General features: G+C 42.3%; 1 protein-coding gene and 1 non-coding gene across 3 annotated transcripts in view; one reads left to right on the top strand and one right to left on the bottom strand.

Moving 5' to 3' along the window:
- Window positions 1-21593, top strand: part of EEF2K (eukaryotic elongation factor 2 kinase) — an 85767-nt gene that overhangs the window by 24152 nt on the left and 40022 nt on the right. For both annotated transcript variants that reach the window (XM_077141574.1, XM_077141573.1), the window contains exon 2: window positions 8473-8791. In XM_077141574.1, coding sequence (XP_076997689.1) covers window positions 8549-8791 — 243 coding nt within the window. In that variant the 5' untranslated portion in view covers window positions 8473-8548. The remainder of the gene's footprint in view (window positions 1-8472; window positions 8792-21593) is intronic.
- TRNAG-GCC (transfer RNA glycine (anticodon GCC)) lies at window positions 4796-4866 on the bottom strand. The gene has a single exon. It is a non-coding gene; the product is annotated as a tRNA-Gly (tRNA).

Raw genomic sequence — 21593 nt, 5'->3', positions numbered from 1 at the left:
TGCATCTCATGGCTTCATCGTTCTGCTCTCTCTGAATCTCTCTGAATCTCCAAAATGTTTCCTCTTTTATAGGACTCCAATAAACCAATCCAGACCCACTCAAATGGGTGGAGACATGTCATCCCCTAATCCAGTTAAACAACCATTCTTGAATAAATCACATCACCTAGGGAGATGATCTCATTACAGTTTCAAATATACAGTATTGAATAGGGAGTATTCTACCTTTAAGAAATGGGATTTATATTAAAACTTGGCTTTTCTTAGGGGGCATACTTCCTTTCAAACCAGCACACCATCCATCCCTCATTTTTAAAAGTCTTACTTGGATGTAGAATAGAATTCTTAATTTGGAATTTTTTTGCCTTCAGCAATTTACATATGTCATCCCACTGCCTTCTTGCCTCCATGGTTTCCAATGAGATATCAGGGCTTAATCTTACCAAGGCTCCCTTGTACGTGACACATCGCATCTCTCTTGTGGCTTTGAGAATTCTTTCTTTATATTTGGCATTTAACTGTTTGATTATAATATGTTGAAATGTGGGTTTGTTTGGATTTTGACAGTTTGGAGTTTGTGTTACTGATGTCCCTTAGTTCTTTGTCTATGTTTTTCTTTAGTTCTTTGAGCATATTTAAGGCTTTTCTGCTATGCTCCAGGTCTGGTCCTCCTCATTGATTGTTTCTAATATGTTAATCCTAGCCTTTCCCTAGGCCATCGTTTTCTATTTCTTTGTATGTTTGTAATCTTTTGTTGAAACCTGGGCATTTTAACATTTAAGGTGATAGCCCTGGAATTTATACTCTGAGGCATCTGTTTCTTAAACCTTTACTAGCCAGTGTTACATCAGAAATTTCCTTGAATGATAAGAATCTTTGCAGATTGGCCTGTATGAGTGTTATCCTTCAGAGTTCAGCAGTACAGTTTGAGAACAGTCTGAGGCAAAAAGGGAGGGGCTCCCCAGTCTTTTCCATACATGCATTTTGTCCTAGGCAGGTGTGCCTGGACCTAGGAATTCCCCCATTTGCACTGAAACAATGTTGTCATTTCCCCTGAAGGTGAAGTTTCTTCATGGTCCCAGATACTACACTGTATTTCTCATAGTTGACTGTCCTTTGCCCCAGGCAGCTGTGGTTTCACTGTTCTCCTACAGTGTCCTGTGAGAGAGCTCTGTGAGCTGTCTCTAGGTGCAAGGCAAATCTTGAGAACCCCAGCCTACAATGCATGTCCTGGCTCAGTCCATCAGGCTTCTTCCAGACAGACTGGCACAGATTTACATGCACCATAGTATATGCACAGAGGTTACTCTGTTCCCTTTGGAGCCGGATCCAGGGATCTGCTCTGGGAGCACAGCTGGCTCTGCTCTGAGCTGGTGAGGAAGTGGGGAGGGACCAGCCAGAGTGCCAGGGGATCCTACTGTTTTTTATTATTATTATTATTATTATTAATTAAAAAAAGTAACAAACAAAACATTTAGATATCATTCCATTCTACATATACAATCAGTAATTCTTAACATCATCACATAGTTGCATATTCATCATTTCTTAGTACATTTGCATCGATTTAGAAAAAGAAATAAAAAGACAACAGAAAAAGAAATAAAATGATAATAGAGAAAAAAAAGATTATACATACCATACCCCTCACCCCTCGCCTTCATCTACCACTATTTCAAACTGAATTTATTTCAATATTTGTTCCCCCTACCATCCATCTTTATCCCATATGATCTACTCCTCTGTTGATACAGTAGCTAAAAGGAACATCGGACATAAGGTTTTCACATTCACAGAGTCTCATCGTGAAAGCTATATCACTGTTCAATCATCATCAAGAAACATGGCCACTGGAACACAGCATTACATTTTCAGGCAATTCCCTCCAGCCTCTCCACCACATCTTGAACAACAAGGTGATATCTACTTAATGCGTAAGAATAACCTCCAGGATAACCTCTCGACTCTGTTTGGAATCTCTCAGCCACTGACACTTTGTCTCATTCCACTCTTTCCCCCCTCCTTGGCCGAGAAGTTTCTCTCAGTCCCCCGATGCTGAGTCTCAGCTCATTCCAGGATCTCTGTCTGTTCTAGTTTGCTAACTGCCGGAATGCAATATACCAGAAACGGAATGGCCCTTTAAAAGGGAGAATTTAATGAGTTTCTAGTTTGCAGTTCTAAGGCCGAGAAAATGTCCCAATTAAAACAAGTCTATAGAAATGTCCAATCAAAGGCATCCAGGGAAAGATACCTTGGTTCAAGAAGGCCGATGAAGTTCAGGGTTTCTCTCTCATCTGGAAGGGCACATGGTGAACACAATCAGGGTTCCTCTCTCGGCTGGAAGGGCACATGGCAAATACGGCGTCATCTGCTAGTTTTCTCTCCTGGCTTCTGGTTTCATGAAGCTCCCCGGGAGGCATCCTCCTTCTTCATCTCCAGAGGTTGCTGACTGGTGAACTCCCTGCTTCGAGGTGCTGCAGCATTCTCTGCTCTCTCTGAATCTCTCTGAATCTCTCATCCTCCAAAATATTTCCTCTTTTATAGGACTTCAGAAACTAATCCAGACCCACTCAAATGGGTGGAGACATGTCATCCCCTAATTCAGTTTAACAACCACTCTTAACTAAATCACGTCAACCAGGGAGATGATCTCATTACAGTTTCAAATATACAGTATTGAACAGAGATTATTCTACCTTTAAGAAATGGGATTTATATTAAAACATGACTTTTCTTAGGGGGCATACTTCCTTTCAAACCAGCACACTGTCCCACGTTGCCAGGAAGGTCCACACCCCTGGGAGTCATGTCCCACGCAGAGATGGGGAGGGTGGTGAGACTGCTCTGTCGTGTTGGCTGGAGAGAGGGGCCACATCTGAGCAACAAAAGAGGCTCTCTTGGGGGTGACTCCTAGGCCTAAATTTTAAGTAGACTTGACCTATCCTTTGTGGGGTTAAGTTTCATGTGAACAAACCCCAAGACTGGGGGCTCAGCCTATAGCTTTGGTTGTCCACACTGCTTGTGAGAATATCAAGAATTCAACTTGGGGAAGTTGAATTTCTCCCCGTTCTCACCATTCCCCGAAGGGGGCTTGCAAATACTTTTCCAGTCACTGATCAAATCATTCTGGGATTCATCGGGGGATCACTCTGGACAAACCAACAAAATCTCATGTCCTACCTGAGATTCCAAGTACTTATAACATTCAATCAAACTATCTACATGAGTTATATTAGGAAATGCTCTGGTCAAAATCTAAATTTTGTAACAAATAAACATTTTTTTTATGTTAAAGTTTCCAAATGTGCCTTGATAGCTGCTCTTAAACCATTTCTGAGAAGATTTCCTCATTCTTTTTTTTTTTTTTTTTACATGGGCAGGCACTGGGAATTGAACCCAGGTCCTCTGGCATGGCAGGTGAGCATTCTTGCCTGGTGAGCCACTGTGGCCTGCCCTAGATTTCCTCATTCTTTAGGTAAGCAAACTAAAGCTTAGAAATTGTGATGAAAAACCTGGGTTACACATTACAAGGGATTGAAGTAAGGGTTGAAAAAACTCTTGGCCGTTTGAATCAAGTTTCTGACCTTATTGGTGTGTAGAGCAAGAAGAAAAGTGAAAAGTTATCTTCAGGGAACATAATCTTCTGAGGTCCGTGGTTGTCATGTTCATCTGTGAGATATTCTTAGAAAGCCAATGTTATATGAACAGCATTTTTTTAAAAAATGCTTGCATGTGTTTCTTCATTACAACAAGATGAGCAAAGTATTCTCACTGCTGTCTAAGATAGGGGTTGGCAAACCAGCCCATGGGCCAAATCCGTTCTACTATCTTTCAGAATACACCCTCCAGTAGCAGAATTGAGAAGTTAAAACAGAGATTGTGTGGCCCACAAAGCTTGTACAGAAAGAGTTTGTCAGCCTCTGATCTAAATTGATAGTTGTTGGGCTTTTTTTAACTTATTTAAATTTTTTTTTAGTTTTTGTTATTTAAATTTAAACAAACTATATACATATAAAGAAGGAATTATTACAGTGATTTTCTTATATGTAGATGTTTGTAGCTGGTTTTGCCTTGTTTTGTTTTTTATTTGTTTCATATTTTATTCAGTATTGTTTCAGAGCACACTAAGGGCCAAGACAAGAACTGTGGGGGCTGGGAATCCTGAGATTGTCCACAATTGATGGTGGCTCTCTTTCATAATCAATACTGAGTGGATGTCCCTGAAAAGGTTACTTCAGTGATATTACTGTAGTCTGCATGAATAAAGAATATTTGATTTTCTGGATAAAAAAAAAAAAAAGAATTCAACTTGGGGAAGTTGAATTTCTCCCCACTCTCACCATTCCCCAGGGGGTCTTGCAAATACTTTTCCAGTCACTGATCAAATCATTCTGGGATTCATCGGGGGATCACTCTGGACAAACCAACGAAATCTCATGTGCTACCTGAGATTCCAAGTACTTATGACATTCAGTCAAACTATCTACATGAGTTATATTAGGAAATGCTCTGGTCAAAATCTAAATTTTGTAACAAATAAACATTTTTTGCTTTAGTCTCACACATAAGGTGACATTTTAAAGTATTAATTATCATCTATTTTCAGCACCCTGCAGTAATGACATTCCTTTGTTCTTCCTCATGCCAAAACATTTCTACTGTTGTTTTTTGTTTGTTTGTTTTGTTTTTTGTATGCTGTATAGCAGGGTCACATTTCATTATTTTTCCATGTGAGTATCCCATCATTGCACCACCATTTGTTGAATTTTTGTTTATTTGTTTGTTTTGGGGGAAGTGCATGGACTGGGAATTGAACCCAGGTCTCCTGCATGGCAGGCAAGAATTCTACCACTGAACTACCCTTGCACCCCCCCTCCCTTGCACCCCCCACCTTGCACCCCCTACCCTTGCACCCCCCAAGTTTTTTTGTTTGTTTGTTTGTTTGTTTGTTTGTTTTTGGCGTGGACAGGTTCGAGGAATGGAACCTGGGTCTCTGGCATGGCAGGCGAGAATTCTGCCACTAAGCCCCCATTGCATTGCCCCCAGTGTGTTTGTTTGTTTGTTTTTTTGATCCTACTGTTTTTAAGTTGACCTTTTCTAGATCCAGCATTTGCCTTGTTGCAATCCTTTAACTGTTTTCTGGAACTTTGAGAAGAATGTTTCTGCCAGTTCTTGTTGGTTTTCCAAAGCTTCTGGGGTATGGAACACTGGAGTGTCTCTCTTTGCCATCTTGATTGAGGTGGAAGCTATAACCTTTTTTTTTGCATTTTAAACAAGAATTTTATTTAAATGAGACACTTGACTGAAGGGAAAACTATCTAGGATTCATTTCTTTTAGAGTAATTTATCTCTACTTAAAGACAGATTGCCCAACATGTAACAGCTACAAAAAAGTACAAAAAGGCTATAAAATTGTCCTTGGCTTTACAATGATAAATGAAAAACATTAAAATTCTCCAAATGAACAAGGTATGCAAGGATTTTTTTAGTTGTTGGCTTTTATTAAACAGTGAAAGCAAACTAACTTACTGGGATATAAAGATAAGCGTTGAATGAGCTTGCCACTAATGGAGAAAGGAGATATTTTCATAGAACCAGTATTTTCCTCCATCCCATCTCTATCTGATGTCAATTAAAACTTACCATTGGCCATTTAGTTAAAAAAAAAAAAGGCGCAATATGCTTGTGCACATAAACCAGTTACTTTATGTACAGTAAAGGAACAGGGAAGGGTAAAATGAAGGAATAGAGAAAACTACACTGTAGTCATCAGGATGTGGTGGAACCAAACTGCAGTTTTTCTCATCGAGATTGTATTCTTGGTCTGTAGGAACAGAATTCTGGAGTAAAGTAGCACTTTTTAATAGACGCCTCCTGTCTGCTGCTGGAACACATTGATTATATCTTCATACTCCATTTCCGGCTGTGCACGTGTGTCTGTTTCATTGATTGGCTGCTGGTCAGATTGCAATCTCATCTGCCTCAATGACAAATCCTGTCGTTCAGGATAGGCTTTTTCATTAGTATGCATCTTTTTTTTTTTTTGGTATGCATCTTTTTTTTTTTTTTTTGGCATGGGCAGGCTGGGGGAATCGAACTTGGGTCTGTGGCATAGCAGGCGAGAATTCTGCCACTGAGCCACTGGTGCTCCGCCCAGGTGTATGCATCTTAATCTCAAACTGCATGCACCACAGAACCATCCTGCCCACCACCTTCAGAATTATATGATCGTTGTCCTCAGTCTTGAGAGCTGCTGTTTCACAAACGAGGTAACAGTTCCATGTTCTAGGCGCGCAGAAGCAGCAGCAGCAGCAGGAGCGGCAGTGGTGGAGGAAGACTATAACCATTTTTAAGTGTCCCTTTTTAAATTGCGTTATTTGTCTTTTTATTGGTGAGTTGTAAAAGTTCCTTACATCGTCCCTTATTGAATATATGATTTGCAAAAATTTCTCTTGTTCTATGGGTTGAATCTTCACTTTCTTGAGAGTGTCCTTTGAAGCACGAAGTTTTTAAAATTTTTGGTGATGTCCAGTGTATCTTTTTTTGAGCCATGTATGCTTTTTTTAGTAAAATTATTTTTTATTAGAGAAGTTGTAGGTTTACAAGGAAATCATGCAGAAAATACAAAGTTCCTGTGTACCTCCATCCCACATGCAGTTTTCTCTAATACTAACACTTTGCATTTGAGTAGCACCTTTGTTGCAAATGATGATGGTGCATGTGCTTTTGGGGTCATATTTTTGCCTTATGCAAAGTCACGAAGCTTTTCTCCTAGTTTTCTTGTAAGAGTTTTGCTGTTTTAACTCTTACATTTAGGTCTATGATCTAGAGTTAATGTTTGCATATAGTGTGAAGAAGGGGTTCAACTTCCTTCTTTTGAATGTGAATATTCAGTTGTTCTAGCACCATTTATTGAAAAGATTATTCTTTCCTTGTGGAATTATCTTGGCACCTCACAGAAATGTGAGGGTTTATTTATGGATTCTCAATTCTATTCCATTAGTCTGTATGTCTGTCCTTATGCCAGTAACACACTGTCTTGAGTACTGCAGTTTTGTAGTAAGTTTTGAAATTGAGAAGTGTGGGGTCTCCAACTTTGCTCTTCTTTTTCAGTATTCTTTTGGCCATTCTGGCTCCCTTGAATTGCCTTATGAATTTTAGGATTAGCTTGTTTATTTCTGAAAAAAAAGTCAGCTTGGATTTTATAGAGATTTCATTGAATCTGTAGATAAGTTTGGGGAGGATGACTATTTTAACAATATTGTGTTCTTATCCTTATACATGGGATGCCTTTTTATTTGGTTAGGTCTTCTTTAATCTCTTTCTATGATGTTTTGAAGTTTTGAGTGTTTAAGTCTTGCACTTCATTGGCTATATTTATTCCTAAGTATTTTATTCTCTTTGATGCTTTTGTAATGGAATTGTTTTCTCAATTTCATTTTCAGATTGTTCATGCTAGCATATAGAAATACAGCTGATTTTTGGTGTATTAATCTTGTATCCTGCAATCTTGCAGATCTCTTTCTTGACTATCTTTGCATGTCCATGGATATCTAGAGCTTCTTCTTTCTTTGTAACAATCACCCAATATTCTATGTGTAAAAACACTATTATTTATATAATGAGACCCCACTGATGGACATTTTGGGCTACTACCTTTTTTTTGCTGTTACTGATGGTGCTATAGAAAATATTCTTATTCATTCATTCATTCCAGGGAAGTATATTGAGCTTCCACTCTATGCCAGGCACTCTTTGAGGCACTGGGGTACAGACAGTACAAATGCAAATGTGATTATTTCAGCTGGGAAAAATAACTATGAAGAAAATAAAAATAGGATGATATGCAAGGGAGTGGCTAGATGAATATTTGGGATTTCTTTGGGTTGGAAAATCAAGGAAGACCTCTCTGGAAGGTAACTTTTAGTCTGGACTCCAAATGATGAGAAAAAATCCCTCAGGTTATACAAGACAAAGGGAACAGCATGTACAAAGGCCCTGGGGTAGGAATGAGCTTGACGTGTTCATGGAACAGAAAGAAAGCCAGCACGTGCCAGAAGAGCAGGCAAAGCTGGAGGAGTAATGGGCAGGGGTCAGATTAACACAGGATTTGTGGCCTTAAGAAGGCATTTGGATTTTATTACCAAGTGAAGGGAAACCACTGGAAGGTGTTAAGGGAGTGCCTTGATCTAATTTATATCCTGAAAGATCTGTCTGGTTGCTTAAGAAGCGTTTATTTTCCTTACCTTGTTCCAACATTTCCAAGTGCTGAGTTCTTAGAAGTGGAATTACTGGGTCGACAAGTTTGTAGGTTTAAAACGTTCCTAGATGCTTCCAGCTGCCTCCCCCAAAGATAGCTGTGGCTTTGCAGCCAGCTCCTGCTGTTGCAAACAGCATGAGGGGTGAGCTGCCCAGCGAGCCCTCAACCCTTTGGCTCTCGCACCCACTCTCTTTTCCTTGCTTCCCTTGCAGGACCCTCATTGCTGCATTTGCCCAGTAACTCTGGCTGTACCGCTTTCCCCTTGGGTAAAACGGGCACCCTGGGAGCATGGCAGACGAAGACCTCATCTTCCGCCTGGAAGGCGTTGATGTCAGCCACACTGCCCCAGCTGGCCATGATGGTGACTCAGACATGGAAAGTGATGAGGAAGGCTACTTCATCTGCTCCATCACCGATGACCCCAGATCTCACCAGAATGTCAACTCCAAGGTTAATAACTACTACAGCAACCTAACGAAAAGCCAGCCGTGTGGATCCTGTGGGTCCCCCGCCAGTTCCTTCCACTTTAAGGTGAGTGGACGGTGCCTTTACCCTGCCTTGCCTCACACAAGGGATGCTTATTTCCTTCTGCTGATTGCTGGTTTGGGGCCTGCCCTGTGTTTCCAGACCTTGGCCTGCCTTCTAAATCCTGGCTCTGGGGTATGTCCTTGTTAAACAGTGTGTGTGGTTGGGGGACGTCTCTGTTGGCTTAAAAGCAGCTTTATTACTTTAGGGCGGTGCTTTTCTAATAGCTGTTTGGGGTTGTGAAAAACTTTAAGTGAGTCTTGCCTAGTGGTTTTTTTTTTTAAGAAATGGACTAGAGTAGCATAGAAAATCCTGGGGAGCATTGCAAATGATTAAGGTCTTTTTTTTGAACATATGTTCACGTATATAAATGTGAAGATGGGTCCAGTGTCCCAGCAATTTTTTTTTTTTTTTAAGAAATGGGACAGAACTGCATAGAGAATACTGGAAAATATTGGAGAGCGCTGCAAATAGTAAAGTTCTTATTTCTTGAAACGTATGTCCGTATGCATTCATACACACATAAACGTGGTGACCAGATCAGTTGGTTTCTGGCCACTGTCTCATGGTATACAGTTGTTCACTATTTTGCTGTCACCCCAGACATGTGCCTACAGGGACATGGCATAAAATGGGGTTCTCGTGCTGGTCATGGGTCAAAAAAGCCGCCCCTGAAAGTTGGATGTCTGTTTTCTGGGGCAAGGAAAAGAGATCTTGTTAGGGATTCATATTCATACCATAACAAAGCTAATATAAAGGAGGCAGGGAAAGGTGAACATCACTGGACTTGTGTCTAATAACTGGCCAGAAAAAAAAAACCACTCAGCATTGTTATTTTATTTAATTTAGCTCTCCCAGAAAACACGAATCTGTTAGAACTGGCAGCAAAATGCCTATTACCACTCTGGATTTTGATGTTGAAATCATTCTTCTATGAATTAATCAGTTTTTTTTTAAATCAATCATTTTAGCTCCTAGAGATAGCTGGGTGTTTTTGTTTGTTTGTTTGTTTTCTTTCAAGCCCAGAGCTCTAGCCTAAGTTACTCTGGGGCAGACAGTTCCAGAAGTAGCTCCACAGGTCCCTTCTGAGTTGAGGGTCCCCGCAGGTCAGATTGTAGCCTGCCTGACTTTCCGGTTCTCCACGGCTCCCGAGAGATGCCCTCAGCTCAGTGGAGGGTAGTGTGTGAAGGGTGTGGAAGCAGCACAGACCCCTGTTTATTCATTTTAGGTCATGGGTGCTCAAAGAAAAGCTGAGCCCCGCAGGGGTCAGATGCCCCATGTGAGGGGATCAAAGTGCTGGCGTGGGATCGGGGTTTCCGCAATCAGGAAACGGAAATCAGCCCACCTCAGCTCAAGGGAAAGAGCGAATTTATTATAACAAATCAGGGGTGTGTTTCGGGGCAGAAATAATGCCTGGTCTTTTGGGGTGCTGACTCTTTGCTCAGTCTCTCTTTGCCTGTCCTTCTGTGCCCCTCAGTCTATGCAGCACGAAAGCGGACCCCCACAACCCCACTTCCCCTTGTTCCTTGTAGTGCCACAGGCCTAAACAGATTTCATCCCCTCCATCCCAGTTCTGGGGTGACACTAACCGGTTTGCCTGGCCTGGGCCAGGTGTCCATCTCAGGTCCTGCCAGCTCCGGCCAGGCTTGGGGTCACCAAGGAAGGGCTGCTTTCGGGGGAAGGAGGGTCGTGGTGGCCTCACAGGTGGGCAGTTCCCCCCTAGGGCTCCACCCATGCTGCCCAGTTGGGACCTTGTGGCAAACATCGCCTGAGTTCCTGAACCGAAGGGGACTCAGACAGGGAAAGGGCACTGTGCTTGAATATGGAAAGCTTTGAGTGCAGGGTGGAGAATGCCTCACGCTCTCAGGACGTCCGGAGATAGGGTATCATGGAACCTTTACAAGAAACTCAGACCGAGTGAGTCATGCAGCTGAAAGAGAGATTTGTCCCTGGCCGTGGCTCTGCCGTGTGAGCTTCAAAGGGACAGGGGCTCCGCGTCCCATTGTCCTTGCAATCCCAGTGTCTAGAGCCGCGCTGCACACCTGATGGGTGTTTCATTCAGAATCAGCGGGGTCGATGAATGAGTGATAAATTCCTTAGTTCACTGCGGGGGCTGGCTGTCTAAAGGACAGACCTGTTTATGTCACAGCTCTGTTTGTAAAGTCCGGTGGACCATTTGACAAGAGCTGTTAAAATAAAAAATATTTATACCTTCAGACACCAGTTCCATTTCCAGGGATTCAGCCTCAGTCAAAGTGTTCCCGATGGGGCAATGCTTTCCGCATTTGGGGAGGGACAATTCTACCTGGTGGAACCGTCCCTTACGTTGTAGGATATTCAACACGCCTGGTCCTGCTCACGAAAAGCCACGTTGTGCCCCCCCCCCTTCATTATAACAACTCAGAATGTGTCCCCCGTCCCCATGTTTTACCAAGCCCCCCTCTGGGGGCGTGGATACTAAGCCCAATAGAGAACCATTACAGATATGTTTGCATAAGTGCTGAAATATATATATTCAGAAAAGTCCTTTGTGGTATTGTTTATAATGAAAAAGGTGGAAACAGCTGAGGCATCCATCAGAAAGGGCCTTTTAAAATTATAGACTAAGGTCCTAACAGACTGCTGTTTTTCCATTAAAGCCTATATTGGTCTAGAGACCCGAGCCAAAATATACATTTTGTGTGGGGGAAAAAAATCCATGAAAAGCCCTTGGCACAGTGCTGGCCCATAATAAGCAGGAAAAATGTTAGCTATTTCTATTTTATATGCCATCGAATAAAAAAGTAAGTTGAAATATAATTCAATCCCATTTTTATTTAAAAATGTGTACAGACAGGTTAGCATTTGTATAGCAAAACAGGGTTTAGAGGGGGAGTTTGCAGGCTGCAGTGGTAAATGTGTAACTCTGCAATTGTACTGAGAGCTGTTGATTGTACACTTCGGATGGACTGTATGATGTGTGAATAAACCTGTTAAAAAATGTAAACTTATTGTAAAGCATTCATAATATCTTTTTATCCTTATATAAGTTTAATGATTCCATGTGGGAGTTTGTAAAATATTTTAACTTAATAAAAATGGTCTTCATAGGTCCAAAGGTTGAAAAGTATAAAAGCCAAAAAACTGAAAAACTTGCTGCTATGAGGCAAACCTGGGAACCCTCACTGAGCACCGAGAAGCGCTCCGAGCTCCATTCACACAAAGCCCCCTGGCTGCTCCTGAAATTAGGCTGCGGTTTTTCAAGCCTCTGCCTGAAATCCCTTTTAACTGATTTCTCCGTTTATTAAAATTATAGGCTGTAACCTTTCAGGACCCAGCTACCATTTTTATTTTAATCACCCAGTGACTCTTATTTAACTAAGCTGTTGCCAGAATTATGAATTCGCCTTTTCCTGGCTCCCGGTTGTGCATTCCCACGGGGCTCTTTTCATTCTTTCTTTCTAAAAGAGCTACAACATAAATTGGGCACATAATATTTATTTTAGAAATTTGGCTTCGTTTTTATTGACATTTTATAAGTATATATATATGTAGTATTTTTATAGCGTAATACTTTTTCTTAATTTTTTTTAAAAATTAGAGCAGTTATAGATTTACAGAAAAATCGTGCAGAAAATATAGGTTTCCCCTCTACCCCCCCACCATTTTCCCTAGTATTAACATTTTACTCTGGTGTGATACCTTTGTTACAATTGATAAAACTATGTGATTAAAGTTATTTATTAACTAACTCTAGTCCATACTTTACATTAGGGATTACTCTCTGTGTTGTAAGTTTTGGTGGGGGGTTAACATTTTTTTATTCTGCTAACATAAGTGCATCCTAAAATTTCCCACTTAAACCACTTTCAGGTGCACAATTTAATGAGTGCTCCTGTCAGCTATTAGAAAGGATCAGAAATGAGATTTTGCCGAAGTCTTTGACTTCAGGGGTTCCAAATGAAAGTGGGGTGGGCAGGGCAAGGGGCCTGCTGAGTTAGGCTGTCCTGGAAGCTGCTGAGAAACCCCTCTGAGCCTGCAGGTCATCTCCAGCAGCCGAGTCCAGCCTTGGGGCAAGGACCCCGTTTTTTTAAAAACTATTTTTCTTGACAGATCTTCACAAACATGCAGTCCATACATGGTATACAATCAGTGGCTCACAATATCATGACATAGTTGTGTATTCTTCGTCATAATCATTTTTTTTTATGAAACATAACCACATAGAAACACAAACATTCTTACCATATGATCATTCCATTCTTGTTATATAAACAATTACTCAAAATCATCACATAGTTGTATATTCATCATCATGATCATTTCTCAGAACATTTACATCAATTCAGAAAAAGAAATTAGAAAAAAACAGAAAAAGACTCTCACATACCATACCCCTTACCCCTTCCTTTCATTGATCACTAGCATTTTAATCTACCAAATTTATTTTAACATTTGTTCCTCCTATTATTTATTTACTTTTAATCCATATGTTCTACTCGTCTGTCAGTAAGGTAAATAAAAGAAGCATCAGACACAAGGTTTTCACAACCACACAGTCACATTGTGAAAGCTGTATCATTATACAATCATCTTCAAGAAACTACTGGAGCACAGCTCTACATTTTCAGGCACTTCCCTCCAGCTTCTCCACTGTACCTTAACTAAAAAGGTGATATGTATTTAATGTGTAAGAATAACCTCTAGGATAGCCTGACTGTGTTTGGAATCTCTCAGCCATTGACACTTTATTTTGCCTCATTTCACTCTTCCCCCCCTTTGGTCGAGAAGGTTTTCTCAATCCCTTGGTGCTGAGTCCTAGCTCAGTCTAGGATTTCTGTCCCACGCTGCCAGGAAGGTCCTCACCCCTGGGAATCATGAAGGACCCCATTTCTACGTTGCCCTATCCTGGTTCCCACTTGTGCCTTCCTACAGGGCCCTTTTCATTCGTTCATGATTATCCCTTCTCCAGCGTACTTCCTTCTTTCCCTCTGCAGCTTTTCCCAGCTGCAGGGGGAGAGGCTGGCTCATGAAGCTGGCAGTCGGTAAACTGCTTGGCCTTCTGTGGATGAGATGCCCCTCTTGGTTGCCCACTATAATGGGTAACCGAAAGCTAGCTTCTTTGGGCTAAGGTTGCTGGTGGGGTGACTTCCAAGGGAGCAGCAGCCCAGAGGAATTTCAACCCTCACTCCCCCAGGCACCTGACAACCTGAGGGTGTCTTGTTATTTACTGTTGGCATGACAACCGGGTTTGCTTAACCAAGATGGCCCCCTGGCATTCCTCCAAGCTGACACTGCCTGCGGGCCCCGGGTGTGTGTCTCAAAAGATAGTGTTCTGCCTCCTTTGAGGTCTGGACTCTGCCCGCTGAGTTTCCCTGGGGCTGGTGGCAGAACCACTAGATTCTAGGCATATTTGTGGAGGTTATGCTTCTGCTCTGGAGTGGAATTTTAAAAGCAGAATATAGAGTCTGATGGCATCTGTATAACAAACGTGTGTGTGCACACACCACACACACACACACACACACACACACACACACACACACACACACAGAACAAAGCCTGGAAGGAAGTACATGAACTTTTTTTTAATAAAGGGGAAAAAATGTTTAAAGAACATTAATGTTTCCAGGGCCTGGGAATATCAGACTATATAGATGACCTTTTTTTCCTATTTTTTTTTAGTGGGTCACATATTTCATTTCATTATTTAGCCAGGTTCCTGTTGAGGGACAATTTGGTTGTTTCCTTTTGTTTGTTTATAATTTTAAAGAGTGCTGTAATAAATATCCTTATATATACCTCTAAGTAAACTTTGAATACCACATCTATTTTACACTATGTAAATAATAAATTTACAAGGTAAAGAGAATTCACACCATACAAAATGGTATACAATGAAAAGTTAGTCTCCCGTCTCTGATTCCTGTTCCCCTGGGTGATGTCCTTCCAGAATTTTCCTTGCACACATAAGTGTCTGCGCCTATAGAACCCTCCTCCCTTTTCTTTTCTATTTTTTTTTTCCACGAATGTTAGCCTACCACAAACCTAATTGGGTGCTTTTGTGGCTGCCTGCCCATGTTGACACATAGTTGCTGGCTTCAGCTAGAACTTATGTAACACACTGCTCTCCTTGGGTACTGTGTCAGCTCATTTATTCTGCTCTACAATTCTGTGAGGATTGGTATTTTGACAGATAGTAAACCCAAGGCTTGAGATCTTAAGTCACTTACCCCAGTGACATAAGGGGTGGGTCTGTCTTTGAACCCAGGCAGGCTTGGCTTCCTTAGTCCACGTACTTCATGACTGCACAGTGCTGCCTCACATAATTTTGTTTCTGTGTTTGTTTTTAATGACCAGGTATCACTTCATTTTCTCGAAGCACAGTAATCCATTGAACTAGTTCCTGCTTGATGGGGATTATAGGTCATTTGCAGGCTTTGGCTGCCACCAGCTGCACTTCCGTAAACATCTTTGTATGGCTGCCTTTGTGACCATGCAGGAGAAATCCTCAGAGGCAGAATACCTGGGGTGACAGGTTGGCGTGTTTGGAACTTGGCTGGGCATTGCTGGATTGTGCTCCCAAGGGACTGTGGCAGCATAAATGCCCAACATGAGGTTTGAGCACACCTGCTTCCCGTGCCCTCCTTGGCAAACTTTGGTGATTACATTTCATAACCCAAAGGTAGCTTGAATGGTCTGGGCAAAGGGCAGCGGTCACCCTGGAATGCGACTGGGGAACCAGCATATGATGACTCACTGGGGAGAGAGGTATCCCTGCCCATCCGCAGCTGGGGAGACACACCCCCCCCATCCCGGCAGCCTGGGGCTCCTCCACTTGCCCCATGACCGTGAGAAACTCCATGCCCTCCTAGAGGCTCCTGAAATCTTTTGGGCTCTAGGCGCACTGCTCTGGGAGTTCAGAGTCAAAGGTGAAGCTTGGGCATCCTGGGTCCAAAAAGCTTCTGAGTGCTGGCGGGATAAGGGTCTGTTGGGCAGACGAAGGAAGAAGAGAGGTGATGCTGGCTCTGGGCAGAAAGCCAGCTGGTGTGGAGACCTGGGGTCTGCAAAGCAGGAGGAGGCTGGCAACTTTGAGCCTGCTGCAGGGAATCATCTGCTGAAGGATGTGCATGTGCTGCAGTCCTCTGTGGAAATGTGCAAGGGTGTTAATCAACAAGGAGCCCCTTTCCTTTTCATAAAGGATTTTGTAACAGCTTAATGCCTGCAGGGAATCATCTGCTGAAGGATGTGCATGTGTTGCAGTCCTCTGTGGAAATGTGCAAGGGTGTTAATCAACAAGGAGCCCCTTTCCTTTTCATAAAGGATTTTGTAACAGCTTAATGGAGACATAATTCACGTATCGTACAATTCACCCTTTTTTTTTTTTACATGGGCAGGCATCGGGAATCGAACCTGGGTCCTCGGGCATGGCAGGCAAGCCTTCTTGCCTGCTGAGCCACCGTGGCCTGCCCCAATTCACCCATTTAAGTGGACAGTTCAGTGACTTTTAGTACATTCACAGAATTGGGCAACCAACACCACAATCATTTTTGACCCCTTTAGCGGTCAACTTACAATGTTCCCATCTACCCCTCCTCCCCAGCAATGACTAATCTTTCTTACTCTTATAGATTTGACTCTCCTGCACATTTCAAATAAATGATATCATACACTGTGTGGCCTTTTAGTCGTACTTGGCATAATATCTTTAAGGTTCAACCATGTTATAGCATATATCAGAACTTCACCTATTTACCGCTGAATAATATTCCACTGTATATATATACATGTCACATTTTGTTTATCCAGTTATCTATTGATGGACACTTGCATTAGTTGCAGTGTTTGGCTTTCCTGAATAATGCTGCTATGAACATTCATGTGCAGATTTTTTGTGTGGACACATGTCTTCATTTCTCTTGGGTAGATACCTGGGAGTGGAATTGCTGGGTCATATGGTAACTACGTGTCGTCTCCTCCTTGTTTTGTGAAACAGCAGGCACTGGGATTGGCAGGCTCGGGTTTGAGCCCTGGGTCTGCCGTTTCCTGGTAGCTGCAGAGTTTAGGTGAGTCACCTCCCTCTCTCTCTCGCTCAGAGCCTTGGCCTGGGAAATGATCCTGCCTCCCTTCTACCCTCAGCCCGCCATGCGGTGCAGGCCGAGATGCCATCTAGAGAAGGGCTTCCAGGGAGCAAGGGCTTTTGATCATCATAGGGAATGCCATTGCTTTGATTATTCTTCCTTCCTTGGTTCCCATCGTCTCCTCCCAGCCAGGGCTCTGAATCCTGCCAGCTGGGGGAGAGCAGCTGCTGCACTGTTTGCAACAGAGAGAAATACTTCTTTAGGATTTTCGGTTTTGCTTCTTTTGCAGTTATTTGTCTTGTTCGTTATAGAAGTAATCCATGTTCCTTACAGAAAACAATGAAAGTGCAGCTATAACTGCTGTTAAGGCCTTTGGGTATATTTCAGACTTTTCTGTATTTCGATATTTATTACTACTATTATTTTGTACTCTCAGACTTTGGAGAAGCAGTGCCTTTCTGTTCTGTAGTCAGGATTATTTTTCTTTTTTATGAACCCCCTGGATTCCCTGTTCTATGTAAGATTAATGGACCCACTCAGCAAACGAGTTTTAGAATCTTTAGAACTAGAGAATATAAAACTAGCACGGCTTTAAGAATCATCTAACCCAGTGTAGTAGTCAGAGAAATACAACTTATTTATTATAGGAATTAGCTCACACAACCAGGGGGATTGGCAAGTCCAAAGTCCATAGGGTAGGGCTGTAGTTGTAAACTCCAATGAACTCAAGGTTAAATTTCCCAGGGGAAACTGGCTGGCTGAAATAGAGGTAGGAATTCTTTTTCAGGAAATCCTCAGTTCTGGCTTTTAAGACCTCCACCTGATTGTATGAGGATACTCCCCTCATTGCTGAGAATAGTCTCCTATGTTGATTGTAGATGCAACCGACTGACTGTAGATACAAGTCCATTTATGAAATACCCTTACAGTACCAATCAGGCCAGAGCTTATTTAACCAGACAAATGGACACCATAATCTAGCCAAGTCAACCCATGAAATTAACCATCATGCTGAGTGATTTTTTATTTGTTTATTAACTTTGATTTACATGTGCAATACCTGAATAAAGTCTCATGGCAAAATTACAAACAGTATAGATAAAACTGAAGTCTCCTTGATCAACCTCTTATCCACTTCCTTTCTCAGAGATAACCTGTTTATTGTTAGGTTGGTAAAAAAGGAGGTAAAGACCTCCTTTAATGCTTTGATATGAGTATATATTTCTGCATTTATCTGTAAACACACACACCCTTAGAAAATCCATCGTATTGCTCTGTGTGGGTTTCCTCCATCAGTACACAGTGTCATACTGTCTGTGTTACTCACCACTTACTTTTTTCCCCTAAACCTTATGCCTTAGAGATCACGCATGTCCAACATCTTATCTTTTTCGTTGGCTGCATGAGTAGACAAAGTGTATGTAATCCATCCTAGGATGGCAGGTTGTTCCGGTCATTATGAGCATTATAAGCAATGGACATCCTTGGACGACCACACCTGGGCACACCTGGGCAGGTTTTTCTAGGACAGGTGATGGGAAGAGCTGGGTCCAGAGTCAGTACAGAAGGTTCACGACCACCACCAGGTGGCTCTCCAGGGTGGCAGTACCTGCTCCCCGCCAGGTGTCTAAGAGCCACCACTTCTCAGGCCTTCATCAGTACCTGTTTTTCCCACTGTGGAGGGTAAAACATTAAACAGCTCTTTAGGTCTCCTGATAAGCCCCTGTTTGTAGTGGAAACATTTCTATCCCCAGTGCTGGGGCAGAAAAAAGAGCTGACTGCCTGCAGCCAAAATATTCTTCTTCATCCTCGTTGGAAAATGAGGAAATGGAGGCTCCTGCACTAGTCCGTGGTTGACTGGAGCCAAAGTGGGAGGGGCTGCATCTCAGCACGGGACTTCCTGTACTGTGCGTGACAAAAAATACCACCTGGTGCCAATAAGGTGCATCACGGTTCTTTTCTGGTTTGAGAAGATCATTTTGATCCTGGGAGATGCCAAGTCCTCTAATCCTTGACTATTTTTGGTTGATGCTGTGGCACACAGCCAGGAGGTAATTTCTGCAGTTACTTCTTATTGCATGGTGATGGCCCCTGTCTTTGGTGATTTAGGGGGCAAATGAATCACTGGTTGAGAGAAGCTCAATCAGAGCCATGTGTCTCAGGGAAAAAGCAGGGTGCCTGTAATCATAAGGCACTGTCAGAAGAGCACCCACTGACTTCTCCAAACACCCTCCAAACCACAGCTGGTGTGGGTCAGAAGCAGCCCCTGCCATTCCCAGCGTCTGGAATGCAAGAGAACACTGCAGTGTTTTTGTTTTTGTTTTTAACATGGGCATGTATCAGGAACTGAACCCGGGTCTCCAGCATGGCAGGTGAAAACTCTGCCACTGAGCCACCATTGCCCGCCCCGTACAGTCTGTGTCAGGTACAGTGATCAAAATTCATCAAGAAAAATTGGTGACAAGCTTGAAGTCTAACAGTAGCGAACAGTAGAGGAATTGTAAAGACAATAATGTCAGCCCTTTACAGGGGGTCATCATACAGTCAGTCGTTCAAACAATTAACTTGGAAATTCATGAAGTAATGTTGATGTTAAAAACGTACATGGTTTTTTGCTGCTCTCTTAGAGTATGACTTAGGAGAACCTTTTGGGAGGAGAGCTTGGCCATTTCCAAATGTTAAATGTGAATCAGCAATTAGCCTTCCAAGAAATAATATCCCACAGAGATACCTGGACAAAGATTTAGATATGAGGATGTTCACTTCAGCACTGTTTGTACTGGGAAATATTGATGTGAATCCAGACAGTCTTCAACTGAGGGTTAGAGTTATAAATTGAGGTACATTTATGCAGCTGTAGCTCATACAGCCATGGAAAGGAAAGAGATTGACCCAGCCAGTCACACATACGATGTGGAAAAACATCCAAGATCCTGTGTTAAGTGGAGAAAACTAAGATGCAGAAAGAATGTGTACAACAGTGCATGGCTCTTAAACCTGAGCGTATGTGTGCTAACAAATGCATGGGAAAAGCAGAGCTTGCAGCTGATCTGCGTTGAGTGTGAGTTGTGGTTTTCAGAGGAAAAGACTTTGGGGGGACTTGACTTTCTGATTTAGAGTTCTGTAGTCCTTGCAGTTTTTACAAATAAGCAGATCACAGTTTTGAAATTAAACAAGAATCTGTATCACTAAATAAAGTACAAGGTCCGGTTGGCCCACTGCGCTGAATGAATGTAAAATTGCATTTTCAATCTGGTCCCAGGCATATTAAAAAATTGCCTGGGAAAGAACTGGACAGAAGAGTCGACAGTAGCGACACATGACAGATTTGAATCCAAGTTTTTTCAGTATGCATAAATTAGCTTCTAAATTGGAAGAAGAAAACTATGGGCTTTAATGTTTGGATTTTCCAGGGATCGGAAAGCTCCATCAGAGAAGCTCTGGGCTCCCTGTGTGTATGTTCTGGGAAGCTCAGCTCTTCTGCCTGAGCCTTTTCTCCTCTGAGTGAGTTTCAAATGGTGGGGTTCGGGCCAGGAGCGTGTGAGTTGGTGGGCTGCTGGTTCCTGCAGAAGATGGCTACAGTGGCTGAGAGGTGCCAGAGGGGAGGGTGTCTGGAACTGCTGACTCTCCGGTTTCCTCCCACTCAGAGTTCCTGGGGCCTGCCATGCCCACCCAGTGTCCAGTCCACCGTCCACTCTACTCCCGAGGCTCAGGCCTCTGCCTGGAATGGAGGTTTGGTCTCACCAATTTTGTAGAGGCTGCAGGTAGAAGGTTTGGGCTTTTCAGGAAGAGATCGAAAAGAGATTGATATCCAATATGAGTCTAGGGGTATGTGTTTGGAGGGAACAGAGGATTCTACCGTGGAATCATAAAAGCAATGAAGTGGACTTTAAAATATATATATATAAAGTGTTTGTTTTGAGGTGATTTCAAACTTACAGGGCAATTGCAAAAATAATACAAAACCCATACAGAGAACTCCAACTTACGCCCTACCCAGATACCCAGATCCGTCAACTTTTAACATTTTGCATATTACCACATTTGCTGTATCATTTCCTCCTTCTATCCATCCATGTAACTATTTACCTATCTAGCTATCTATCTCTATCTAGTCATTTATTTTCTAAACATTTGTAAGTTGTATAGATCATGTTCTTTGAACCTTTAATACTTAATAAAACAGACCTTTTAAAGCAACAAAAGGGGATCATACCATAATACTGCTTAGAAGTTTGCTTTTGTCTCTTCATAATATACCTTTGACATCCTTCCCAGTTAGTGCCTGCAAAACCCTGATTCTCAGCAGGTTTTGACCATTTATTGGGTTGTTTTTGTCATCATAGGCGTGGGCAGGGCTGCTCCACAACACACTCTCCTGCACCCCGCAGGACATTTGAATATGTCATGGTAATCTCTTCATGATTATCTGAGCCAGGAGCTTAATGCAGTATTACATGTAAAAGTGACAGATCTCTTGCATGGTTTTAATACACTCTGAGTTTAGGACGGTTACATTGCCTACGAATTTCACTTAGGGCAGAAAAATGGGATGTCATACAATATTTATTATAAAAAGGGGATGTTGGGTCCAATAGGGTTGAGAATTCCCACTACACAATGAGTGCAATCTAATGGCTGCTTAGTTTTTTTTTTTTTTTGCGTGGGAAACGAACCCGGGTTTCCTGCATGGCAGGCAAGAACTCTGCCTGTTGAGCCACTGTGGCCCACACTGCTTAGCATTTTAA

Source organism: Tamandua tetradactyla, chromosome 23 (genome assembly GCF_023851605.1).
Source record: "Tamandua tetradactyla isolate mTamTet1 chromosome 23, mTamTet1.pri, whole genome shotgun sequence".
Taxonomy (NCBI): Eukaryota; Metazoa; Chordata; class Mammalia; order Pilosa; family Myrmecophagidae; genus Tamandua; species Tamandua tetradactyla.
Note: the sequence above shows the minus strand (reverse complement) of the source record. Positions and strands in the feature narration are given on the sequence as shown.